This window comes from Gorilla gorilla, chromosome 9 (genome assembly GCF_029281585.2).
Source record: "Gorilla gorilla gorilla isolate KB3781 chromosome 9, NHGRI_mGorGor1-v2.1_pri, whole genome shotgun sequence".
NCBI lineage: Eukaryota > Metazoa > Chordata > Mammalia > Primates > Hominidae > Gorilla > Gorilla gorilla.
In genome coordinates this window covers 16,945,544-16,972,867 of record NC_073233.2, presented here as the reverse complement: position 1 = coordinate 16,972,867, position 27,324 = coordinate 16,945,544, and the positions used below count along the sequence as shown (strand labels likewise).

At 43.4% G+C, this 27,324-nt stretch overlaps 2 protein-coding genes and 1 long non-coding RNA gene across 13 annotated transcripts in view; 2 read left to right on the top strand and 1 right to left on the bottom strand.

The window, feature by feature from the left end:
• IRAG1 (inositol 1,4,5-triphosphate receptor associated 1) overlaps nucleotides 1–12,971 on the top strand; it is a 157,732-nt gene extending 144,761 nt beyond the window's left edge. For 4 of the 11 annotated variants that reach the window (XM_055355434.2, XM_055355437.2, XM_055355436.2 and 1 more), the window contains 3 exons: nucleotides 2,206–2,325; nucleotides 3,603–3,737; nucleotides 7,625–12,971. In XM_055355434.2, the coding sequence (XP_055211409.1) occupies nucleotides 2,206–2,325; nucleotides 3,603–3,737; nucleotides 7,625–7,868 (499 nt within the window). In that variant the 3' untranslated portion in view covers nucleotides 7,869–12,971. The remainder of the gene's footprint in view (nucleotides 1–2,205; nucleotides 2,326–3,602; nucleotides 3,738–7,624) is intronic. The other 7 variants (XM_055355440.2, XM_019036685.4, XM_055355444.2 and 4 more) reach the window with 3 other exon arrangements.
• Nucleotides 1–27,324, bottom strand: part of LOC129525359 (uncharacterized) — a 110,286-nt gene that overhangs the window by 67,536 nt on the left and 15,426 nt on the right. The gene's annotated exons all lie outside the window — the stretch shown is intronic.
• On the top strand, nucleotides 15,039–26,334 carry LYVE1 (lymphatic vessel endothelial hyaluronan receptor 1). The gene is made up of 6 exons (XM_004050702.5): nucleotides 15,039–15,745; nucleotides 19,821–19,992; nucleotides 20,116–20,255; nucleotides 23,389–23,694; nucleotides 24,295–24,373; nucleotides 24,898–26,334. Exons 1-6 carry the CDS (start codon nucleotides 15,661–15,663, stop codon nucleotides 25,082–25,084), a joined length of 969 nt encoding a protein of 322 aa, XP_004050750.1. The 5' UTR covers nucleotides 15,039–15,660; the 3' UTR covers nucleotides 25,085–26,334.

The window sequence follows — 27,324 nt, the reverse complement described above, 5'->3', positions numbered from 1 at the left end:
GAAAGCTCTGCTCACAGTGTTGCCTTGTTGGAGGACTCCTCCATGACAACATTGCTCCCATTGGGAATCAGGACATGAAGGTGGGCTGCAGGATTTCTAGGGAAAGCATAGCCATCTGGATACTTCCTTTAAACTTGTGATCCCATACCTGCAATGATCTCCCAGCACCTCCCAGCCATCTTACCAAGATGTTCTAGTATGTCTGTTTTCCTTCTTTCTCATTTAACTCTTTTACACCCCTCCTCTCTCCACAGACCTTCCTAGACCCCTCTACCTCTCACTCTCAGCAGATGACCTTGCCTTCCACTTTATAGAGAATACCTAAGCTACATTCCCATAGGAGCCCTCTCACTTTCCTTCACCAGATCTCCAGCCCAACAACTTCATCATCATCTTAACCTTTGTTACAAACAAGGAGAGATTCTCTAGTTTTCCAAGGTCTGTCCCTATTTCCTTTTGCAAAGACTGAGTTCCTTCGGGCATCCCTTTCTCTCATCCTCTACTGGATCATTTCTACCTACATTCAAATGTGCATCCTCCCTTGACCTACTTCAGCTGCACACTCTCTCCAACACACCCCTCTACTCTCCTTCCTACTCGAATTGCTGTGTCTGTGGCTTCCCCTTTCCAACCTCCCTTTCTTTACTTTAAACCTGTGCTTGGCTCCCAACATTACATAGAGGCTCCTGTTGACCTCTGTATTATCAAATCTAATAGTCACCTTGTCTGCACGCTTCAAACTCAGAAGTGTGTGGCACTGTTTACTCTTCCGCCTTGATGAGCTCTTGTCTCCTGGCTCCCAAGACTCCACCTGCTCCTAGGTTTCCTCTTACCTCTCTGGCTGCTACTTCTCAGCCTTCTCTGAAGATGCCTTCTTTTCCACCTGAGACAAGTGTGGAGTTCCTCATGACTTGGTCCTGGGTCCTCCTCTTGTCTTTCTTCATATTATCTCCCTAAGCAATCTTGTCTATCCCCGTGGCTTTAAATAACATTTATGTTCTGATGACACCAAATGAATATCTCCAGCTAAAACTTCCCTGACTCACTTTGGTGAATTCAACCGTCTACTTGACATCTCCCTTTGGATACCTCACAGGCATTGCAAATGTCTCTTGTCCAAAAGTTAACTCCTGCCACACTGCCTCTTTTTAAGTTCTCAAACAACTCAGCACCTTTTGTGTCTCAGAGTCTTTACATAACCCCCATTCTCTTCCTGGAATGATCTCTCCTCTGCTTCTTTACTGAGTTTTGCTTTGTCATCCAGGCTGGAGTGCAGTGGTGTGATCTCAGCTCACTGCAACCTCTGCCTCCAGGCTCAAGCGATTCTCTTGCCTCAGCCTCCCGAGTACCTGGGATTACAGGTGTGTGCCACCACACCTGGCTAATTTTTGTATTTTTAGTAGAGATGGGGTTTCACCATGTTGGCCAGGCTGGTCTCGAACTCCTGATCTCAGGTGATCCGCCCGCCTTGGCCTCCCAAAGTGCTGGGATTACAAGCATGAGCCACCACACCCAACCCTCTCCTCTGCTATTAATACATCTGACTTCTCATCCTTCAGGCCTGTGCTTCAACTTCAGCACCTCAGAGAGGCCTTTTCTAACTAGTCACTCTAAACACATTCTCTCCTTGTTATTTTCTGTCACTGTACAGAATTTCTTTCATAAAAGTTATAATTTGCAATTAATCACATATTTTTTCTTTCCTTTTTTGGGGCTTTTCCTTCTGCTAAGTTCCATGTTGGTAAAAACCATTTCTTTATTTTCTAATGTGCCCCCAGCACATTACAATGTGCCTGTGGCTTAGTCATGCTCGGTGGATATTTGAAAAGATGAGTGGGGGTCTTCAGGTGAAAGATAGACAACAGGAATGGAATGACCTTAAACGTGCTGGTCTGCCCCCATTTTCCTCATCTCAGTGCTGTAGATCACCCATTACAGCATCTCCTGGAATAAGAATAAATGCCAATTTGGGAGCATGAGGAGAAGGGGAGCTGGTGAGGTATTTAATGGGCTGGGGAAAATTCATGGACTAGGACCTTTATAAAATCTTGTCTCAGGGTAGAAGGATTGGGAAAAAATCTGAAAGTTACTGAAAAAGCCTGAGTTTCCTCATTCCTAATCAGGAATCGGGCCAAAAACATGGTTTTGTTTTTAGGCCTCCACCTTTTTCTGAAATGATGCCCTGTACTTCCCTCTTCTCACTAGTGGAAAGACAAATGGGGACCCAGATTGTGAAGCCTCTGCTCCTGCGCTGACCCTGAGCTGCCTGGAGGAGCTTAGCCAGGAGACCAAGGCCAGGATGGAGGAAGAAGCCTACAGCAAGGGGTGAGTCAGACCTCAGCCACCCCAAGGGCACCTGGCAGTTCTCAGAAGATGCCTTCCCATGGGTCTTTCTTGTTTCTTAGAGGCTTTAGGGAAGTAACTAGTGGCCGCAGGACCTCCTTGCCACAGGAAGGAACTACATAGGAAAGAGCAAGACTGTTCCACAGGAAGGACAGGAGGAAGCAGGGTCAGAGGGTGTGGTTAGACAATAACGAGACTGCCCTCTTTTTAGGCAGAGAGCCACCAGAATGCCACCGCTCAGAATAGTCTGGAAATCAGGGGTCCTGGATGGGTTCCTCTTGGTGGTGCCTGAGGCTTCCTGACACGTGCTCAAAGCAGTCATATTGCTGCCAGCAGTGCCCAGGAGCAGCTGCAGCTCTGCTTCCTAGAACTGCTTTAGTCACTCCTTCCTCCTATAAATGGAGTCTCTTCAACTTCGAACTGCCTCCTCCTCCATTTGAGCTTCAATAGCACCCATGGCCAGTTGTCAGCACTGGAGAGACCAAGTCCTGAGCAGGGCCCAAGCCTCAAGGTAGAGAATCACCTCCAACCATGTATGGTGCCCTATGCGTCTCCTGTCTCCATAGCTCATGAGGAAGACATAGCTTCCCACTGACACAGAACCCATGGGCTTCAGTGGTGGGTTTGCCCAGCCAAACTGCTAGTGTTAGACACTCAGCGTAGGACAAGTGAACAGAGTATGTTTGGGGTAATATTGATCCTGGGGGAGAAAAACCACAAGGGTTTCTCTTCGAAAGCCTGCCTTTTTCACCCACCACTGTGCTCTATCCTTGGAATGCATGGGCATGAACTCCTTCATTGGTTTCGTAAACATTTACTGAGTACCTCTCTAGATCAAGCCATGTGCCTGGCACTGGCAAAAATCATTCCAACGCCCTGTGAAATGAGTGTCACCCTCCCTCTTTTACAGATGAGAGGCTGAAGCTCCACGGTCACGTGGAGAACAAATACAATCTTAGCCCTACGGAATGTTTTGTGGGTTAAGAACCCAGTCAGGAGACCCTGCGCCACATTTTTTCCCTGTCAGTTTTGTCACACTTTCACATAAACAGGAAGGATGACTGAGGAGTGAGGGGAAATGGTACTGGCATGAGCTGCCTTAGGATTCAGTGGAGCTTCCCAGCTTTTTCCTGTTTTGTGGAACCACAGGAAGCACATAATTATTGGAGGTGCTGCTCAAGTCCCCTCCCCTAGGAACTCAGGAAAGGATGCACTGCATCTGGCCTTTCCAGACTCAACTGTTCCTTTTTGCCCCCCAGATTCCAAGAAGGTCTAAAGAAGACCAAAGAACTTCAAGACCTGAAGGAGGAGGAGGAAGAACAGAAGAGTGAGAGTCCTGAGGAACCTGAAGAGGTAGAAGAAACTGAGGAAGAGGAAAAGGGCCCAAGAAGCAGGTGGGAAGCCTGTGTTTGGAGTCCTTGCCGTTGCTGAAATGGGGGTTACAATTCATCTAATTTAAATGCACAAAATCCCTGGAAATGCCAGTCCAGGGCAGCAGTGAATCTGGGGCCCCAGTGAGTAGCCAAAGAAACCAAGAGGGCACACATGTTGGGTAGGAGGTAGAGGAAATCCCAAAGAGCCAAGATAGCTAGCAATGAGAAGTTTGCAAGAGCTTGAGAGGTCAGGGGCAGTCATGGGAAGGGAGGATGACAATCAAGAGCTCCAGGAGCTAAGGAAGGGCGAAGGGCCCTGAATGGAGTCCGTCCCAGCCCAGCCATGGTTAGCTCATTTCCCAGATGAAATTATAGGTAGCCATCCCCATGAAGAGGCCCAAGACAAAGAGAGTTGACTTGAAGCCCTGGAGTGAGTTTCTTACAAGAACAGGGACAGGGAGGACACGCGGAATAGAGGGCAAACTCAGCTCAGTGGCAAAGGTGAGTCTCCAGCAGGTGCCTACCATGCTGACCAATCAAGCTTGGTCTTCACTTTAGGTTGGAAATACTTGGGGTTTTCTTTTCAAATACTTCCTATTTCAAAGGTACTTTCCCCTAAGTTGGGGGAGGAGAATATAACATGTAGATAAAGAGAATATAGACCTGTATCTTGTCCCACTTGTGGTTCCTGCCTGGCCTTTAGGATGCAGAATCGTAGAAATGACCTAATTTAGTTCCAGGGCACTCCATGCAATGAAGTATTATAGGAATGAGGTCTCAGCCCCACCTGGCCTGAATTATCCCCCAGAAGTTCATGCTTAGGGATAGGATAAACTAGCACCCATAGATGAGGTGTACTCTACCCCATAGATATAATAACCATGCCAACATTCTGGATTTTCAGGACAGCCCAATTTCATATATTCAGCTATGTTGTCTCTATTAGTATAGTTAAACCACAAGTCTTGAATTTTAATTTTTTAAAATGTAGTAATAGCCACCTTGGAAAACCTTCACCAAAATCTGTTTTTAGACCCCTGGGATATCTTGGGGTCCAGGGCAGCTCCAGACAAAATATCTAATCAGCTGCTGAAATATTATCTAGTCTGGGTATGTATCTGTGCCTCATTGCTGGAAAACTCTGGAAACCACATGCATGCAACAAATAGGTAATGAAGTGAAGATTAGAAGCAAAATGGATAGGCACACAGGAGCTATCAATAGAGCCCAGTTGGTGGAGAATTCAACTAAAGTCAGAGGTCTCAGCCCATGCCGGTCGACCCCATTGTTCAGGGGAAGAGCCATTAGGAGAACTGGAGAAATGCTTCTCCACTGAAAACAAATCACACACTGCCTCCCCAGTGAAAGAACCTCCAAGTTTAACAATTAAAGTGCAATCCCTACTCCAGGCAACCAGATCCTGTTCTCCTTAGGCCTCATCTCCCTCCTGAGGGTTCTCTGCTGATATTTCTCAGTCCACCACATTGCCTTCCTCCCCTTTAATGCAGTCAAGCAAAGCCCTAGACAAAAAGCCTTTCCTCTGGCACCCGTGAATACAGCAGAGACAGACTGGAACTTCTAACACTTCCAAACACTGAGAAAGAACAAAAGAGAAATAAACAGAGAGAGAGAGAGTACATGGAATATAAACAGTCTGGTTTGCAAAAAGCAAGGGGCTCAATGTCTTATCTAGCTAATTCAATCTCAGGCAATTGTCAGCTCCCTCCTATTTCATGAAACTCCAGGGGAAGTAAGGCTTAGCTTGGTTCCTTTCTGTCCAGCTCCTGGTCATCAGTGAGTGGCAATGGTGCCTGTAACATTTATCATGCACCTGCTCTCAAACATGATTTCTTCCCTGAAATGTTGGTACCTCACTAACAAGCAAGGTTTGAGGTTATTAAGAGTTCCATGTCCTACTTAGTGCATTTTTAAAACACTGGGTTCAGCCCAGCTGCTGATTGCTTAAGAGATTCAACATCACACATTAAAGTATTTTTGTCTGAGTCACGTATCTGTTACATATAACAATTATGTTACAAATATTGCTCTCTTGAGGATCAGTTTAAATAAACTTTGGGTGAACCCCAATATTTTAACCATATTAAAACAGAAAGCACCATCTTCTGACATTGAACAAGTGAGACTCATAAGGTACAAGATAAAACTTTTGTCTTTTCTCCTAACAGCTGTTCAAACCAGTTCTGTGGGGTTAAGAGGACATTTAGGTTCCTTTACTTTTCCAGTAACTCTCAGGAAACAGAAGTTTACTTATAATAACCAAAAATTGACTTCTAAAGAAATTCTATTTCTAATCTATTTCTAAACTCTTTTATAGGCCAGCCATGGGTGACCAGCTAAGGTCACACAGCCAGATCTTGGTCTCTTCCTCTAGAGCCACACTTAAGAGTGGGGTTAGAGTAGGGAGAAGCCACTCTGGCACCTTGTTTTGGAGGATGGAAATACAGCCCCAAAGGCTCCATTTTAGCATCCAACTCTGTCTAAATAGAATCTAGAGAATCTACAAAGGGCTGAGAGAAAATAACCTTCTACTTCTAAACCCTGCCTTCCCAACAGTTGTGAAAATAGTCAATGATTTTCAAATCAGCGAATGTGTTCACTTTCGTGCTTTCCTTAATTGTGACTGAAATGATCTGATGGGGTTCCCGCATGGAACGGAAACTGTCAAGGTTCTCTGTGGCCCTAGCATCCAAGGCAGGCATTCTGAGCATCTGGTCCCTTTCTAAGGAGGGCATTTATTGAGTCTGTCAATCCTTTATTAGTCATGCATTTTCTTCTACCTCAAAATTTGAGCTCTCCGCTTCTCAGCCAATGGCTTGGTCATTGCTGTGTGTGTATGAGCCTCAGGATCTTCAGAAAGCACTTCTATCACTTTCCCCACCTCCTTGGTTCAGGAATCCTCAGTATTCTCATTTTTCATATTATTTTTTAAATTGGATTAGAGGTTAAAAACATCAGGAAATCCTAGCTTAATGAAGGGGCTCAGGGCTTCTTCAGAGAGCTCTAGAATGAACTTGTCAAAGCAGGCCATCTGCCCGGTGTCTTTTTACCACACCACAGAGAGAGAGAGAGAGGACAAAATGAAAGACAGTTGGGAAGGAATCAAGAGGGAAAAGGGGCAAAAACGGAGAGGAAGAGAGAGATGAAAGGGATAGAGAAAGAAGTGTGGAGAGAGTGAAGGAAGAAAAGGAGGAAGAGGGAGAAATTAGAGAATAAATATTAATGAGGTTGAGATAACATCGTGAACAAACCACCCAGACATTGCTAGAGGCTTCTAACCTTCTGCCTGCTCTTGGATGGTTTGAAGTGAACTCTTGAGGTTGATCTAGTCCCTTGTCATTTATCACTGGATATCAAGCTTCTTAGAGTTTAGCACAGTCCTTCTACTCTGGACACAGTTAGATGTGGAACTGAGAACAATGAATTATGCATCTGAGGCAAGGGACAGGTTAGAGCTTGGAACTGATCATTAATGCAGCTAGGTGCTAAAAAGATGCATGGCCAACCAATCCTGTACCCCCGGGCTTGGGAGAGTGCAGATATCAGTAATCACCCCGTGAATAGATGAGGGCATGTATGGATGGATGATCAAACAATTAAGTAGAATGATCTAGACAAGTAGCTCTCAACTTCAAGGCTGTGGACTGGTGGAATCAAAATCACCTGGGAAAATTTAGCCAATGATTCCTGGACCATAACTTTGGATATTCTCATTCAGTATGCTTGGGGTATTTTGAACAATTGCTGCCAACCCAATCTAGGCACAGGTAAGTTTGAGAACTATTGCTCAAGACAGCATGGAAGCTATCCACAGAGAGAACTGTGGGTCTGTGTATCATATGTGTGCCCAGTATACTAAAGCCTCTGCATATTTTTTTTTTCATTGACAGCAAACTTGAAGAATTGGTCCATTTCTTACAAGTCATGTATCCCAAACTGTGTCAGCACTGGCAAGTGATCTGGATGATGGCTGCAGTGATGCTGGTGTTGACTGTTGTGCTGGGGCTCTACAATTCCTATAACTCTTGTGGAGAGCAGGCTGATGGGCCCCTTGGAAGATCCACTTGCTCGGCAGCCCAGAGGGACTCCTGGTGGAGCTCAGGACTCCAGCATGAGCAGCCTACAGAGCAGTAGGAAACCTCACACCTAGCCAGTGCCCTGCTCTGAGACACTCAGACTACCACCCTTTCCCCAAGTATAACGTCAGGCCCAAGTGTGGACACACTGCCGCCCATCCCATCAGGTCATGAGGAAGGGTTCTTTTAACACTCGGCACTTCTGTGGGAGCTATTCATACACAGTGACTTGATATTCTTGGAGGATCAACAAAACTGCCCTGGGAAAGCATCCAGTGGATGAAGAAGTCACCTTCACCAAGGAACTCTATTGGAAGGGAAGGTCTCCTGCCCCTAGCTCAGGTGGCTGGGGAGAACTAAAACACCTTCACTGGTGGTTGGGGGTAAGGAGTGGGGCATGGGGGAGGAGGAGGTAGGGGGCAGTAAAAAACTTACTCTCTTTTTTCCTCTCCGTAATTGGTTATCAGGAAGAATTTGCTTAATGACTAACACCCTAAGCATCAGACCTGGAATTTGGAGTTGCAAAGTGACTATCTTCCCATTTCCCATCTCATTTTCAATAACTTCAGCCTCCCATTCTTTCCTTTGGAATGACAGTTTCTTTTTACAGAAGTAGGAAAGGCTTCTCAGAAGTATAGGCTGAATTTAGCTCAGTGCTTGAAATGGGAAGATATGAATTACTATATACGCATCTGTCCACACATACACACATACTGTTGTGTACACACATACACACAACATGCCTGTGCACAGAGCCAACAACCCTTCAAAAGTGTGCTCTGGATAAATAAGATGCATGCCAAGCCAACCCACAGATTTTCACTAGTGTGGGGCAGTCACCAGGCACCTGTTCAATGAGCTGTCCACATGGATTGAAGATGTTTTAAAAACACAGAAAACTCATGGCTTCAATGGCAGACTTACTAGTCTCCATTTCAAACGCCAACTCTGAGCTGCTGTACAGCACAATCTGTTCCCTATTCTCTCTTTGAAAACAGTTAACCCACCTCACAGGTGAATGAGGAGAGAAGATGTGCTTTCTGCTTCAGTCTCTTACTCTGTGTGTGACCACATGCAAGAGTAAACTTGCACCTCAGTGCTTCAGTTCAAATGGGGTTTCCAACCCAAGTATAATTAGGGGTGTTTCAGAGCATCCCCAGTTATTTAGCACAACACTGAAGGAGCACATCCACTCTTCATTTTGACTTCTCTCCCCACTTTTACAGCCACTGCCTTCATCAGTTTTGTAGAGGTTTGATTTCCATGTGGGTTTTGTTGTCATTGTTTTGCATTTTTGTTTTGTTATTGATATTGTTTGCTTTCATTGCTAAAACTCATATATGACTTACTATGAGCCAAGCACTGTTCTCAGTATTATATAGGTATGAATTCATTTAAGTCCTGAAGAAAAAGAAAAAAAAATACGAAGTGGATACTACCCTTCCCATTTTCAAATAAGGAAACTGAAGCACAAAAAGAACAAGTAACTTGACAAGGACACCCCGGTAGTAAATCATGGAGCTGGAGCTCAACCCCAGGGTAGGCTGGCTCCAGAGCTGTGCTCTCCTTGACTCTTCTGATGGTCTCCTAGCTGGAAGCCTCACATTTCAGTCTCATTCCCCCAAGTGGCCCATCAGCTACTCCATCTCTGGCTCCCCAACTAAACAGTTTCTCTCATAGTGCTGGACCTCCACTCACTAGTTTTTTTTCCAGCTGTTCTTCTCTTTTCTTCAGGTCACTCTTCTCGACCAAGTGCAAAAATTATCCCCTCCATACCAGCTTTGATGACCTTCCTTCCATACTCCTCACCAGACACAACATAATAGGTCACACACTCCTCTGTGCTTTCTGGCACGTTTTAAACATTATTATTATTGACCTTTACCTATAGTATACCATGGCCTATTTATGTATCCATCTCCCCTAGCATTTTTCCTCAAAGACAAGAACCACGTCTTACCCATCTCTTGGGTAAGTGCCTAGCACGGTGGCTGACACTTGGGAGGGTGTCATTAAATGTTGCTCAAAAGAACAAGCAAACATTTAAGGTGGTGGAGAGCAGCCTGGGGACAGCTGACATGCTGCATGCTTCTCAGTACCAGCACCATCACCACCATCACAATGCAAAAAGCAACATCCTTCTTAACCTCAGCTTATTCTGTTTCTCAGTCTACTCTGTGAGAGAGCAGGAATGAGACCAGACTAGCAACACCATTGCCAAGCTCAAGGACTGGGCTCAATGCAGTCACTCCTTCAGAGAGACCCCCCACCCCAAGCATGCCCCACTTTAAAATAGCATGTTTATTGAAGGGGGCATCCTTTACAGTAGCTAGAAAATGACTGAGGCCCAAGCCAGGGTTGATCAAGGATGTGCCATTAAGGTAAAGAGTTACAGAGCAGGGCAGAGGGACTCTGGGGGCAGAAGTGGATGACTTGCCCGGCCTCTTCCAGGGGGTCTGGATACAACTGAAGGAGCTTTAGCTACATGAGGCCCTCAGAGCCAAAGACAGGATGCAAATAGAGTTCCAGAGAGTGTCCGTGGAAGCAGAACTCCAGGTGGGGAATGTTTAATCTCCGCCTCCCTTAAAGAAGGGCCAGGCTCAGCTGGCCCCATTGTTCACTTGGTCACAAGTTTCCTACCTTTGTTTCTGGATGAGTCAAAGGCCAGGAAGGCAGTTATGGAGAGCTCCTGCACCTCCAGCTGCCCCACAGAAAAGCCTGCAAGAGTACTTCCAGGCACAGGCCCTCTCCCACCCTATTCCATTTGTAAGCAAGGGAGGTCGAGGAAAAGGACATCTCCAAAAGGGAGCATAAGAATAGCCATATATACAAGGGCTGAAAAAGTGCTTATGGGTCCATCTTTTCTGGAAAGCAAAGACCAGCCTGAAGCAGTGGGAGCTGCTGCCCAAGCGGTAGTGAACTGGAGAGAAACAGGCCCTGGATTTTCAGTGAGGATGTGGATCTGAAGAGTCCCCCAAATGCCTCTGAAGTCTGACATCTTTGCTTAGCCCTAGGAGTCTGGTTCCCTGCCTTCAGTTGCAGAGTGATGTGTTTGTGTCATTGTTGATGTCACCTCCTAAAAAGACCTTCACTTTCTGGCTGCCACAAAGCCATATGTGTGGCTCCCCATATACAGCCTGACAGAGTAAATGGAGAGGAAGTGCTGGATTTGTGTATCACTGGCTATCAGTTCCTCATGTTGTTAAGCCTCACACAGGTGTGCTAGCATTGAACTGTAGAGTGTCACATACCTGAGTTTGAAAATAAAAGCACATTTCCAAACCTCTGGCAGCAGCCAAACGCCTCCTCATTTTATGGAGTTGAATTACAGTCTTACCCCAACCCAGAATTAGATGCCTTTGGATATATTAGTGCATTCCAGAACCAAGTCAGAGGTCCCCAACCCTTGGTCGTTATACTATGGGCTACCTCACAGGGGCTGGATCAGTTCCTCCTCTTCCCTTCCCCATTCCTGATCCTGGTTTCCTGTATCTTCCTGGTCTGTGATTTTTTTTAATTAACACAGTTTGCTGTGATTGAGTCTGCTGAGTTTTTAACCAACCTGATTTCCACAGCTGAACTATTTTTTAGTCTTTCTTACAGCTAGCTGCAGGGGAATGTGGACTTTCCAAATCTAGTTTCCTAAAAATAAACTCTCCTGCCCAATACTTCACACCTTTTTTTACTCCCTTCTCTGCCTTCCAAAGCCAGAGGATTCAGATGAGAACACTGAGACCCAAGAAAATGGCAGAACCACTAGACAGAAGCTGGGTCTTTGAATGAGCACTCCCAGTATTGAACTGTGACATGAATAAGAAATAAGATTTTAGTATATTAAGCCACAGAGATTCCAGGATGCTTATAGCAGTTAGCCTACCCTAATGCATACATTTGAACCAGAAATTGTGTACTTTAATAGCAAAATTCCAAAATATGAGGTTCTAGCTTACCAGTTACATGGCAACAAACAAAACTGCTAGAAAGATGGTAAGATAGTAAAGTCTTACCTGTGATAACTTGGAAAGCATCTCATGGTTAGCCTATTTATAAGTGGTGGAAAGAATCAGCGTTGGGGTATGGAAACTTCTCTTGGCTGCCTTTGGCAAGGTATTGCAGGAGAAATAATTGGCTGGCTATGTGGGAGCAGAAATGAAAAAGAATATAGAGTATTCAGAAATGTTAAAGATTGAAGGGTGAGAAAACCTGACCACTTCTAAATCCCAGACAGACTAAAAAGAGCTTTGAGGGGGAGCCAATAAAATTTCTCAGTTGAACAGATCGACTCAGCCTTATGGCAAAGGCTAGATTAAGGATGTGGCCCTTTGTGAGTTCAAATGAACTTAGTGTATTCACCACTAAATTTGAGGGGTATGGTGCTGAGAAACAAGAAATACTTCTTGAGAATTATGACTGGGAAAGGATTTGGGGTATGATTATTGGCACATGGAAGCAGAAATCTAACTTTGTGAGGGAATTTACAAAGAAACACAAGCCAGGACTAAAAACCCCTTTCATTGTTCAGGTGAGGAAACAGCTTTGAGGAGGAAAGAAAATATATCAGAGAGATACCTGCACCCTCATGTTTATTGCAGCAGTATTCACAATCGCCAAGATATGGTATTAAAATGTGTCCAGCAACAGATGAGTGGATAAAGAAAACATGGTGTACATACACAACGGAATAGTATTCAGCCGTAAAAAATGAAATCCTGGCATTCACAGCAACATAGATGGAAATGGAGGTCGTTATGTGAAGTAAAATAAGCCATGAACAGAAAGTTAACACCACATGTTCAATTCATGGAAGCTAACAAAAGATCTCATGGAAGTAAAAAACAGAATAGAGGATACTAGTGGCTGGAAAGGGAAGAGAGGAGGAAAAGACAGATTTGTTAAAGGACATAAAATTAGGAGGAACAAGTTGTAGTGTTTTACGGCACTATAGGATGACTATAGATAACAATAACATATTTTCAAATAGCTGGAAGAGAAGATATTGAACACCCCCAACACAAAGGATAAATGTTTCAGATGATGGATATGCTAATTAGCCTGATCTGATCACTACATCTTGTTTGTATGGAAACATCAAAATGTACATGTGTATAATTATGTATTGATTAAAAATAAAATTTTTTAAAAATTAAGAAAACTTTTGGGATCTTAGCTTATGCCGGCAGGAACCAGACTGCAAAAGCTGTGCTATTCCCAAGGAGGGCATACTCCCTAATATCCACTTCAAATGTGGACAAGCAAGATTATATACAAATGAATCTCCCAGAGGGATGCAAAGGGCCGCAGAAAACAGTGGATGTGGAAGTTTCTCTCAGAAAGCAGATCAGAATGAAATCAAGGTTAAGTGACTGTGGAAGGCAGAATTTCTAGAGTAGCCCTCCAAAGATGTCCTACCCTAATCCCTGGAGCCTTTGAATAGGAGCTCCAGGGGTATGGAGCTTTGTTGTGTTACATTAGATGGTACAGTTGACCTTAAGATAGGGAGATTATCCAGGTGGGCCCATGAGCCCTTAAAAGCAGACAGCTCGCCGGGCACGGTGGCTCACGCCTGTAATCCCAGCACTTTGGGAGGCTGAGGCGGGCGGATCACGAGGTCAGGAGATCGAGACCATCCTGGCTAACACAGTGAAACCCTGTCTCTACCAAAAATACAAAAAATTAACCGGGTGTGGTGGCGGGCGCCTGTAGTCCCAGATACTCGGGAGGCTGAGGCAAGGAATGGCATGAACCCAGGAGGCAGAGCTTGCAGTGAGCTGAGATCGCGCCACTGCACTCCAGCCTGGGCAACAGAGTGAGACTCTGTCTCAAAAAAAAAAAAAAAAAAAAAAGCAGAGAGCTCTGCTTGAGCCCAGGAGGTAGATGCTGCAGTGAGTCACGATGGCGCCACTGCACTCCGGCCAAAAGAGCAAGACTGTGTCTCTTAAAAGAGCAGAGAACTTTCTCTGGCTAACTGTAGAAGTGAAAGAGAGACTAGAAGTATGAGAAGGACTCAGTGTGTCATTGCTGCTTTGAAAATGGAAGGGCTCTAGGAGAAGAGAATGGTCCCCGGCTGACACCCTGCAAGGAAACAGGGACCTCATTCCCACAACCTCAAAGAAATGAATTCTGCCAACAACCCAAATGTGCTTGGAAGTGGATTCTTCCCCAGAGCCTCTGGGTAAGAGCCCAGCCCAGCCAGCACCTTAATGTCAGTTTCATGAGACCCAGGGCAGAGGACCCAACTGAGCCCACTCAGACCTCTGACATATAGAAGCTGTGAAATGATAAATGAGTACTGTTTGAGCCGCTAAGTCTATATGGTAATGTGTTGGACAGCAATAGAAAGCTGGCACAGCGACCTTTCTAAGGCCTCTTCATTGGTATTCCAGAAATTCTATGGCTGGTGATCACTGTGACTCTCATTCTCCTCCTTGACACAAAGCCTTGCCTTCCCTGATTCATTCTTCCCCTTCCTGTCTTCCTTCGTTCTTTTTGCAATAAGTGAACAAATGCTAGAAAGCTAGCTCTCTTTCGGGCATAGTGTTAGGCTTTAAGAATAATCATGAAGAGGCCAGGACTCTGCCTGTCTGCCTCCCTGGTGCTGTGATGATAGAGTCATGCACGTTTCTGAGAAACTGGGGTTTGTGCTCACCCAGGTCATGAGGTCGGTATTGGAGATGTGTAAGGGCTGTTACCCTGGTCTCTTAGAAGTTCCCTGCATTTGTTTAGAGCAGATTCTCTTTTTGTTACTGATATTTTTCACACAAATATCTAACTTTATGACCAGTACCACTTATATAAAAAAGAATTCGTTATCCATATACTTTTCCTATAAAAGACATTCATTTTGGAAAAATCTCATAAACCTTTGCCCAAGACATTGCTTACAAGCCAGAACTCCATAATTACCGTGAAGCAAAAACCACTGAAAATCCGGCTGGAAAAACATAGAATACACTCTGCTGGTACACAGCACAGATAAACCTCATGTTCATCGAACAACAAAGGTGGAGTCTGACTTGAATTCTGGCCTACCAGAATATTAAAGGAGTTATTAAGAGAAAGTTATTTCATAAAAGACCCCTGTGGTGATTACTATTGTAAAGTTAAAAATCCTTGGGGAAAGTGTAAAATGTTTAATTTTGTAAATTGCCCTCCTACTTGTGTTATGTAAATGTGAATGTTTATATGTGCCTGGTTTCTTTGAAAAAGGAATCACCTGTAGTGGTGTAGAGATTTCAAATGTGTAAAAGGAGACTCAAAGGAAGGCAGAAGGTTCTAGACTCAGTATTTAAGTGGACATTTACTTTCATGAGCTTCAGCATCATACCCTGCAGATCACAAGGCCGAACAGCTGGGTGGAAAAATCACTGATTGCGGGAGGAAAAGAGGCACAACCTATGCTCAGTCTCCTTTAGGGACAGAGATGTTTCTAAGAGTACATAAATGATGGACTCCATAGGCAGTAACAGTGAATGGTGTGAGAACTGAGCTGCTGGGGGAGGAGGAACAGCAGGGAATATGGGAATTGGGAGAACCTTTAGCAGTTCACACTGTGCTATCTGCCTTCCTCATTTGTGTGTTTTCTGAGTCAGCATTAGCTAAATTTTCCAGAAGGCCATCCACAAAGTACAGCCTGGGCTTTCAAGGGACGTCACTCATTTCCCCCAGTGACCTTGACAAGTCAGAAGCTTGAAAGCAGGGAAATCCGGATGTCTCGGTTATGAAGTGGAGCAGTGAGTGTGAGCCTCAACATAGTTCCAGAACTCTCCATCCGGACTAGTTATTGAGCATCTGCCTCTCATACCACCAGTGGCCATCTGAGGTGTTTCCCTGGCTCTGAAGGGGTAGGCACGATGGCCAGGTGCTTCAGCCTGGTGTTGCTTCTCACTTCCATCTGGACCACGAGGCTCCTGGTCCAAGGCTCTTTGCGTGCAGAAGGTAGGTTTCTCACCAGATTTCCAAACTGAAGCAAGGCTTCAGTCCTAAGCCTCCTAAGCTGTTGACTATGGATTTCTGGGAATGAGGGTGACCCTCAGTGTCAACAGCAGGTCTAATTGGTGGTACTGCTCTGCCAAAAATATACCACCATATTGTCAACTTCACCAAAATGATTGACATTTACGTTTGTATCATCTGGACTTTTACTTTTGGTTATGGAATATTTTTAATGAGGACATTTTGAAATAAAACACTGAAGAGAAACCATTTGATTTTTACTCTTTTTTGTATGGGTGGTATTTAAATTTTTTGTAGCAATGGGATCTCGCTTTGTTGCCCAGCCTGGTCTTAAACTCCTGGCTTCAAGTGATCTTCCTGCCTCAGCCTACCAAAGTACTGGGATTGCAGGAATGAGCCACTGCATCCAGAAGTAATAATTTTTTTTTAAGTATTTCATTGAAGAAGCAAACCATGATTGTAAAAAATTTAAAGCAATCACTAAGCTTGGGAATAATGGGTAACTTTCATTAAAATTGGCCTGTTTTTATGTTTTTTGGGAGTGTTAGCATAATTATTTTAATTTTGATTTTATCATACCATGAATGAGGTGCAATGTTTTTAAAAAATATTCAGTAAATAGCAAATTAGCTGAAAAAAATCTGTAAAAATATAAGTTTGAAAATTAAGCCATCGGCTGTCTACTAAAGGAATGACTTAAAGTGATTGCTGGGCTTTTGAGATGCCTACATGGAAACCTCATTTTGCACTGTAGGCAAAAAAATTGTAACCGCAAATCACTCATTGCAGCTCTGGGCAAATGAAAATCTGAGCACTTTAATAGGAAAATGTGTGTTCCTATGCTGGAAGATGACCTGAGATATAAAATATGCTAGAAACAGACATTCAGAGTTGATTTATATGTTGTTGCATTACATGTTATAAGAAAGGTCAGAGTTATATGATTAGTTTTTTAAAATACTGTTACTTTCAAATAAGTTTGGTCCTCTTTGAAATCCTCTGGGGAGACTATTTTTCCCCACAATGCTGCCATTATTCAAACTATTGGACACTGTTTTTTGAAAATGACTCCATCACACTCTGGACTATCCTCAGCAAGGGAAAAAGATTTTCTAGGGAAATTACATTTTTGGAAACAACCAAAAGTCAGCATAACCATGACTGCAGAATAAAGTAGTTGATGAAGGTAAGTGAATAGGGGTGGGAACTATTTTTGAGGGCCAATTATATAGTGATCCAGAGCTAGGTGTGTATATACAATTTCATTTAATCCTCTCAAAAAGACAGTTTATAGGTGAAGTGACTTGCCCAATGTCATGCAGGCAGTACATAATAAATATTGGGTTTGAATTCAGCCCTATCTGATTCCTAAGCATATGCTATTATCTGATTCCACATCCTTATATCTAACTCCTAAGCCTACACTATTTCTACTATGTTTGCTGTTTCCTGAGAAATCTTAAGGAAGGAGTTACTGGAGTACTCCCTTAAATTCCAGCTCCCTCTTTTGATCCCTAAATAAAATAGGAAAGCATAAAATGACTAATGTTGTTGACTTCCTACTGGGCCCCGCCTCTGCTAGGTACAAGTTATCTAATTTAATTCTGATAAAAATCATGTGAAGAAGATATATCCATCCCCATTTTCAGATGAGAATGCTGACTTGCCTGATGTCCCAACAGCCAGTTAACAATAGAAAAAATATTCAAAGCTAAGTCTATCCATCTAGAATAAGTCTATCACTCCTCTAAATAATAGTATTTAGAGTACAAATGACATATGATGAGAGGGTAGTAAGACCACTTGATAATGTGACAAATAAACCTCTGCAATCCATTCCCAAAGAAGTAGCTATAAGAGACCTGAGCAATAGCAAGCTCATGAGCTAAAAGAGCCAAATTTCAGAGTAAACGGTGTGTTCAGGGAGTTCAGCCTAGGGGTGTGTGTGTGTCTGTGTGTGTTCATTTCCTTATAGCACTGTGAAAGGTAAAACAGTGTCATTGTTAAGAACTGGGGGCCGGGTTGGGCACGGTGGTTCATGACTGTAATCTCAGCACTTTAGGAGGCCGAGGTGGGTGGATCACCTGAGGTCAGGAGTTTGAGACCAGCCTGGCCAACATGGTGAAACCCCATCTCTACAAAAAATACAAAAATTAGCTGGGCATGGTGTCTCGCATCTGTAGTCCCAGCTAGTCAGGAGGCTGAAGCACAAGAGTTGCTTGGACCCGGGAGGCAGAGGTTGCAGTGAGCATGGATCATGCCACTGCACTGCAGCCTGGGTGACAGAATGAGACTCTGTCTCAAAAAAGAAAAAAAAAAGGGCCAGGCACAGTGGCTCACGCCTGTAATCCCAGCACTTTGGGAAGCCAAGGTGGGTGGATCACCTGAGGTCGGCAGTTCAAGAGCAACCTGACCAACATGGAGAAACCCTGTCTCTACTAAAAATACAAAATTAGCCGGGTTTGGTGGCACATGCCTGTAATCCCAGCTACTTGGGAGAATGAGGCAGGAGAATCGCTTGAACCCAGGAGGTAGAGGTTACAGTGAGCCGAGATCACGCTATTGCACTCCAGCCTGGGCAACAAGAGCGAAACTCCGTCTCAAAAAAAAAAAAAAAGAACTGGGGTTCTTGCTTGGCCATACTGGTGCACACCTGTAGTTCCAGCTACTCAGGGAGGCTGAGGCGGGAGGATTGCTTGAGCCCAGGAATTTATGACCAGCCTGGGCAACATGGCAAGATCCATCTCTTGGGAAAGAAGAAGGAAAAAAGAGGAACTGGGGTTTTAGAATCAGGCATAATTGAGTGTGTGCTCCTAATCTGCCACCACAGCAAGGTTCATACGGAGGACTTAGAAATGCTCCTTCCATGTTTTCAAAAAGAAACTTCCATTAGATATCAACCTAGGAAGTGGTCAAAGCATTTGACTGATCATCCAATACACAGAGCTGTGTACAAGCAATTACTTGAGAGATTTAAATGCCCTTTTATGGATGTTTGTGGATGAAGCCCAGTAGGAATAATGTATTTGAATACAATACAACTTGGCAATTTTATACAGGTCTATACATCCCAGAACCCAGAGAAAAGGGTTCAAAAGAATTCCCAAATCCATTAGATTTTGAGTAGAAACATTATTCATATCTTACCTATTCAACAGCCTCAGCTTCTGTGGGGTAATCAATCATTAGCAGACCAAAACCAAAATGCTTTAACGATAATGATAATGTTATGTGGATTTATTAAGCACCTACCATGTGGCAGGCACTATGCTAAACATTTGTATTAGAATTTACTCATTTAACTTTCACTACCCTATTCAGTAGACACTGTTACTCTCTTGAATTTATAAACAAGGAGGCTCAAAGAGCTGAAGATTAAAGAGATGAAGTATCTAGGTTAAGGTCACAGAGCTAGCAAGTGACATATGCTAGATCTAAGCCCAAGTCTGACTCTAAAATTCTGCTTTCTTTATTTAGTTTTTCTGCCATTCAAGGTTTACTGCCAGCTCCTCCAGGAACTTCTGAGTAAGCCTGCCCCCCAGGGGCCAAAAGACCTGGAACTGAGAGCACTCACATTCTTTTATAACAAGTGTGACATTTTCAGCCCATCTCACAAATAGTAGTGTCCCCAAACCACATTGGTTTGGGGTATTGCTAACTATTCTATTAACTAGAGCCCTGAATTCTATCTTTCTCAAAGTCTCAGATGCTTCATTTTACAGACTCCAGAAAGGTTTGCAGTAACTGCATCCCTTAGACTGCACCCCAACAACAGGTAGCCAAAGCCCCTATGTGGTGAGCAAGGCATCTTAATGCAGTGGGATGAGATAGACTTTGATTGGGCTACATTTACAGCTTGGACAAGAACAAGCATCCATCTAGCCCAGCAGATGGTCCTTATGGAAAATGCCTGGTCTGTGTCCTGTTATTCTAAACCCCAGTCGCAGCCAGATAGACCTCCCTGCGCATCAGGACGATATACTCTGCTGGGAAGGAGAGTCTAAGGGCTGGAAACAAGGACAGCAGCAAACTGAGGACCTATGTGATTCCTTTGCAGAGCTTTCCATCCAGGTGTCATGCAGAATTATGGGGATCACCCTTGTGAGCAAAAAGGCAAACCTGCAGCTGAATTTCACAGAAGCTAAGGAGGCCTGTAGGCTGCTGGGACTAACTTTGGCCAGCAAGGACCAAATTGAAACAGCCTTGAAGGCTAGCTTTGAGACTTGCAGGTGAGAAAAAACTGGTTTCACTGTCACTGCTGGAGTTCTTTTTTAGCTCTGTGTTCTTGTTCAGCAATAGAGATGAAGCCTTCTAATCATTTTTCTGTTCAACTAGTGTGTATTCTTTTACAGCTACGGCTGGGTTGGAGATGGATTCGTGGTCATCTCTAGGATTAGCCCAAACCCCAAGTGTGGGAAAAATGGGGTGGGTGTCCTGATTTGGAAAGTTCCAGTGAGCCGACAGTTTGCAGTCTATTGTTACAACTCATCTGGTGAGTCTGATCTGCAGCCTTTCCACGTGGCATTCTCTGGGTATCTCTCACTCTGAGACCTGTCTGGGAAGAGTAACCCTGAGCAGCAGCAGAAGCAATCACAGCCACGGCCATCTAATTCTCCCAACACTGTCTCTCTGGCCAGGCTAGGGGTGTCAATATGCCCCTCAAAGGAAAAAGTTAGGAGAGATATAACTGAATGGCAACACAGGAGAAGACATTCAGGAGGCTCAATTACCACTGCCACCATCCCTGCATCCTATAAGATAAGCAGGCAGAAGGGAAGGAAACAAAGGTACAGATGTATGTAATGCATCCATTATGGACAAAGTGATGCACAGTCGTCCCTCAGTGTCAGTGGGGGATTGGTTCCGGCACCCCATCATATACAAAAATCTACAGATGCCCAAGTCCCTGATATAAAATGGGGTCATATTTGCATATAACCTACACACATCCTCCTGTACACTTTAAATCATCTCTAAACTACTTACAATACCTAATACAATGTAGATGTTATGTAAACAGTCATTGTACTGTATTATTTGCTTTTTTATTGTTGTATTGTTATTTTTCTTTTTTTTCCAAATATTTTCAATCCAAGGTTGGTTGCTTCCACCTATATGGAAGCATAGATCCCTATGAGATATGCTTTATCATCCCCACTTTGCAAATAAAGAAACCGAGTTCAGGCCGGGCACAGTGGCTCACGCCTGTAATCCCAGCACTTTGGGAGGCCGAGGCGGGCATATCACAAGGTCAGGAGATTGAGACCATCCTAACACGGTGAAACCCCGTCTCTACTAAAAATACAAAAAATTAGCCAGGCGTGGTGGCAGGCACCCGTAGTCCCAGCTACTCGGGAGGCTGAGGCAGGAGAATGGCATGAACCCAGGAGGCGGAGCTTGCAGTGAGCCAAGATCATGCCATTGCACTCTAGCCTGGGCGACAGAGCGAGACTCTGTCTCAAAAAAAAAAAAAAAAAGAAACCGAGTTCAAAGGATGTAAACACATTTGTCTAACGTCTCATTACTGTAAAGGTTCAGACTCAGGTCTAACTCTGAAACCGCACTCTTTCCACTGTTCCACATTCCTTTATAATTTTAAGAACCAGACCCAGTCTCCATTTTATGAAGGAAAAGATTGACACCTGGAGGGCAGCACTGATTTGTTCGTGGTCATGAAGTCACCCACTAACCTTGCTTGAAGACCTTAGCTGCCTTAGCCCAAGTGCTTCACCTAAGTACTTCTCCGAAAGTTTTTCTTTTACTAAATACTCACTTGCTCTCAGTTTGTCCTAAGGACCCCTGTCTGATTATCACTCTTCACACATACTCATCTATCTGACCTTCTGAAGGTTAGGTGGCTGAGAGGTCATACACAGGATAGATTTCAAGATCATTCTCGAAGATCCGAGAGATAAATGTGCACCAGCCAATATTAGCCAAAACTGTCCCAGAAAGGCAATATAGGATCCAAGTAGTTCCCTGATCCAGAGGGCTTTGGCACAGAAAAGGCCCATGGAGAAACTTTGACAAGTTCCCTCACTTCATGGATGAAACAACTACAGTTCAGAACACGGGCTTAGCTTGTTCAAGGTCCTACGGTCAGTTAGTGGCAGAATCAAGACTGGAACATAGGGCTTCTCCTAACAGTGTATTTCCCATCTTCCTTTCCTTCTCTGCCTCTTTGGTCTATCATCACTGGCTGGGGAATTGGTGAGCTACATGCCTGCATACCTCATAGCCAGCCCATGCCTGTCAAATGGCTTTGCTTTTTAACTGCCTTCCTGCCAGCTGGCAATGTGATGATACCCAGCCCTCTGACTAAACAGAGAAGAGCCAGAGGAAGAGGACTTGGATTTGTCTATTTCCTCATGGTTTCATTTAACTTGTACTCCCATCCCATGTATTTCTTTTCTTTTTTCCAGAGATAATTTTATTATTTTATTTTTATTATACTTTAAGTTCTGGGATACACGTGCAAAATGTGCAGGTTTGTTACATAAGTATACATGTGCCATGGTGGTTTGCTGCACCTATCAACCCGTCACCTACGTTAGGTATTTCTTCTAATGCTATCCCTCTGCTAGCCCACCCCCCACCCCCAGCTGATGCTACCCACTGCCACAAATAATTAGGGACTTAAAATAGATGCAAATTTATATTATAATATATTGCATGGCTCTGCCATTTACTAGCTCTGTGACTTTGGGCGAGTTATTCAATTTCTCTAAACTTCAGTTTCCTCCTGTGTAAACAAGGGTTTAGTAATATTGTTCAATGAGATACCTATTTAAACACTTACTGCCATGGTCAACTCAGATTAAGATGCTTTAACAAGTGTTTCCTCTCTAGCACATGCAACAGATTGGAAAGCAAACCCTTATCCCTCTCCTGGTCCGTTTTTGTTCACTTTTTTTTTTTAATGAGCCCAGAAATATCAGGTCTTAGCATATCTTTGTCCTGAAGTGACACCACATGTGTATATTTGGTCTTCCAATCTATACTTTCCTTCCTTTCCCTTTTCCTTCCTTCCCTATTCATCGAATAGTTATTGAGCATGTGCTATGTACCACACACAGTGCTCATACCATGCTGACCAAGACAGACAGGGTTTCTGCTGCCAGAGAGCTTGCAGTCCAGTGGGGAACAGTGTAATGAGAACTGTGACAAGGAAGTACAAGAACATATGCCTAGGGACCCAATCAAGTCAACAAGTCTGCCTGAGAAAGACAGGGTCAATCTGAGACCTGAGGGATGAGTCAGAGTAAGCTAAATAAAGAGAGGCAAAGAGTCATAAAGGTGAATAAAGCATCGTGGTGCAAGGCTTGGATGTAAGATAAAGTGTATCAAGGAATTTCAAGTAATTTCAGTATGGCAGGGGCAATGAGAGTAAAAGAGCAGATGAGGCTGGCATGTTAGCAGGGGCCAAATCACAGAAGGCCTTGTAGGCCATACAACAAAGATAGCCACTGAAGGCTTCTAAGGAAGAAAGTGATATGGTTAGATTTGCTTTTTAAAGACCATTCCAGCTGCAGTATAAGGGGTTTGGAGGTAGTAAGACTGGAGGCAAGAAGAACAGTTAGGAGGCTGTTGCAATACTTTTATTCCATGTTTCCCTATCCCAACAGATACTTGGACTAACTCGTGCATTCCAGAAATTATCACCACCAAAGATCCCATATTCAACACTCAAACTGCAACACACACAACAGAATTTATTGTCAGTGACAGTACCTACTCGGTGGCGTCCCCTTACTCTACAATACCTGCCCCTACTACTACTCCTCCTGCTCCAGCTTCCACTTCTATTCCACGGAGAACAAAATTGATTTGTGTCACAGAAGTTTTCATGGAAACTAGCACCATGTCTACAGAAACTGAACCATTTGTTGAAAATAAAGCAGCATTCAAGAATGAAGCTGCTGGGTTTGGAGGTAAACGGTTTCTGTGTCTATGTTATGTGTGTATGTATGTTCATGTGTAACAGACAATTCATAGAATCCTGCCTGTCTTTAGATGAGGCACTCAGGACCTGTCAAATACTAATAAAAGCTTAACACAAACTCAACTTTCATGAAGTCATAGAATCTGAGAGCTGTAAAGAACCTTAGTGATTAAGCTAAAAAGTGTAAGTATAAAAGAATTTCACTGTTGAAAACTCAAGACTTTTAAAAATAAATCACTATCTGTTCCTATGCGTAAGTTCTTTTTAAAATATATACCCTAAAGGCCTATGACTTTATTCTAGTCATCTCTTTCTCAGGCAGGCTTGTTGACTAGAGTAGGTCTCAAGGCCATGGAGGAGAAATGAACTCTGTCATATTGCAACTGATAGAATTGAGAGTGTGAGAAGCAAGGCCAGTGATTCTACAAGCATGAAGCAAAGAAGCTGGCGTGGGCCCAATATCATAAAGGGCTACAGAGAAGGTTTTTCTCCTGTACTATCTACTGTCTCAATCACCTGGATCATGCAATGAGCATTACACACAATGTTTAAGTGAAGGACCAACAGGCCTTGTCTCTGTTCCTTGCAGGTGTCCCCACGGCTCTGCTAGTGCTTGCTCTCCTCTTCTTTGGTGCTGCAGCTGGTCTTGGATTTTGCTATGTCAAAAGGTAGGGTTGTTGGTGCACTGCTAGTCTTGTAATCTTTGTCATGTTTCTATCCGGTGCTTTTTCAGGGTCACTGTTGGCATTTTGCTGATCAAAATGGAGATAGCAGTCCTCTTATATAAATTTCTCCCTCATCTCATCTCTTTCCCTTCAGCCCAATCTTTTCTATTTCAGCACATGCATGTTGTCCAGCCATCAGTCAAAGACTGTCCTTTGAAAATCAAGAAATTTAAAAAAATTGACATCTGGGGAAAATTTATATGCTTTATTTGATTTTTGGTTCTTTGTTTTTGTTGGAAGAGTTATGTGGTCAGCCTAAAGTCTGGCCTGCAAACATATTGTCCAATTTAAATGAATCCATTAAGGTGGTGATGTCTTAATGTATTAGAGCATGCATGTGCTGGTATCACTCTGAAATAAAGGTATCCAGTGTAATGTGCCAATATGTACCATGGCCAAAAAGTGTTATCTATCGTTATGTGTGTTACACAGAGTCTCTCACTTTAATTTCATGTTTATGCCTAAAGGTATGTGAAGGCCTTCCCTTTTACAAACAAGAATCAGCAGAAGGAAATGATCGAAACCAAAGTAGTAAAGGAGGAGAAGGCCAATGATAGCAACCCTAATGAGGAATCAAAGAAAACTGATAAAAACCCAGAAGAGCCCAAGAGTCCAAGCAAAACTACCGTGCGATGCCTGGAAGCTGAAGTTTAGATGAGACAGAAATGAGGAGACACACCTGAGGCTGGTTTCTTTCATGCTCCTTACCCCGCCCCAGCTGGGGAAATCAAAAGGGCCAAAGAACCAAAGAAGAAAGTCCACCCTTGGTTCCTAACTGGAATCAGCTCAGGACTGCCATTGGACTATGGAGTGCACCAAAGAGAATGCCCTTCTCCTTATTGTAACCCTGTTTGGATCCTATCCTCCTACCTCCAAAGCTTCCCACGGCCTTTCTAGCCTGGCTATGTCCTAATAATATCCCACTGGGAGAAAGGAGTTTTGCAAAGTGCAAGGACCTTAAAACATCTCATCAGTATCCAGTGGTAAAAAGGCCTCCTGGCTGTCTGAGGCTAGGTGGGTTGAAAGCCAAGGAGTCACTGAGACCAAGTCTTTCTCTACTGATTCCACAGCTCAGACCCTTTCTTCAGCTCTGAAAGAGAAACATGTATCCCACCTGACATGTCCTTCTGAGCCCGGTAAGAGCAAAAGAATGACAGAAAAGTTTAGCCCCTGAAGGCCATGGAGATTCTCATAACTTGAGACCTAATCTCTGTAAAGCTAAAATAAAGAAAGAAATAGAACAAGGCTGAGGATACGACAGTACACTGTCAGCAGGGACTGTAAACACAGACAGGGTCAAAGTGTTCTTCTCTGAACACATTGAGTTGGAATCACTGTTTAGAACACACACACTTACTTTTTCTGGTCTCTACCACTGCTGATATTTTCTCTAGGAAATATACTTTTATAAGTAACAAAAATAAAAACTCTTATAAATTTCTATTTTTATCTGAGTTACAGAAATGATTACTGAGGAAAATTACTCAGTAATTTGTTTAAAAAGTAATAAAATTCAACAAACATTTGCTGAATAGCTACTATATGTCAAGTGCTGTGCAAGGTATTACAGTCTGTAATTGAATATTATTCATCAAAAAATTGCAAATAGTAGAACGCTATCTGGTAAGCTATTTTTTCCAGTTTTGATATTTCTAGCTTATCTACTTCCAAACTAATTTTTATTTTTGCTGAGACTAATCTTATTCATTTTCTCTAATATGGCAACCATTATAACCTTAATTTATTATTAACATACCTAAGAAGTACATTGTTACCTCTATATACCAAAGCACATTTTAAAAGTGCCATTAACAAATGTATCACTAGCCCTCCTTTTTCCAACAAGAAGGGACTGAGAGATGCAGAAATATTTGTGACAAAAAATTAAAGCATTTAGAAAACTTCTTTGCTTTCTTATTTACATAGATGCATTATACCTTTCGTGTAAAATTAAAGTGAGGACCAGATCATATCATATTGTTTTCAAAAATAAAAGGGACAATGTTGGTTGTTAAAATACAAGCATATGTCAACCAAACAGCATATATCATATGGGGCTATTCATGCTCCAAACATTTTATTTTGAGTTGGCCAAGTACATACACATTAAACAGTCCTTTACTAGAGATGCTGGCCCTACATTTCCATCCATTTCAGAATTCACCAGGGAGCTAGAGATTCAGGATGGCTCATTTGTCTCACTTTTGACAGCCCTGCTTCTCTAGTTTTCTCTTTCCCTCCCCCTTAGACTGCTAATTGTCTTCTTCCCCTCACCAGTGACCCCACAGCTCCATGGTTCCTTCAGCCCAGATGCCACAACCTGCTGGCATAATCTTTTCCGGTTGGCCCACGGAGTATAATCTTAAAATTTGATTTCATTGCCAGGCATTAAAAATCAAGAGATTTCACATGTTTACATTTCTGGGTTCCCTCTAAAAATGGAAAGATCTGGAAGTAAAGAACCCATGTTCCCTCATAGCAATCATTATCTGATACTGAGTAGCAGCTGTCCCCTTTCAATGGGGTCTGCTCTTTTTGTTTCACCACAGTCCTCATGACTCTCTATTGCACACTCATGCCAAAGTAAAGGTGCCCTTTCCTATGAACTTTGTAACACTGTGGCCTTTTCTTCACACCCAGCCCGTGTCCCTCATATATATCACCTGCCTGCCCCAGTAGGTCTATGAGTTTGAAACTGGTTTGTCAGTCCTTAAGTTTTATCAGCTTCATCCATTTCTCAGGGAGTAAAGAAGAAAAGAGGGAAAGCGCCTAAGTAGTGATCTTCCCTCTGTGTGTTAGCTGAAAAAAAAACAGATCTCCCACACCACATCTCCCATCTTGTGGGCATCTACTACATATGAGAATGCTACCATCTTCTCCTGTTAAACAGGTTT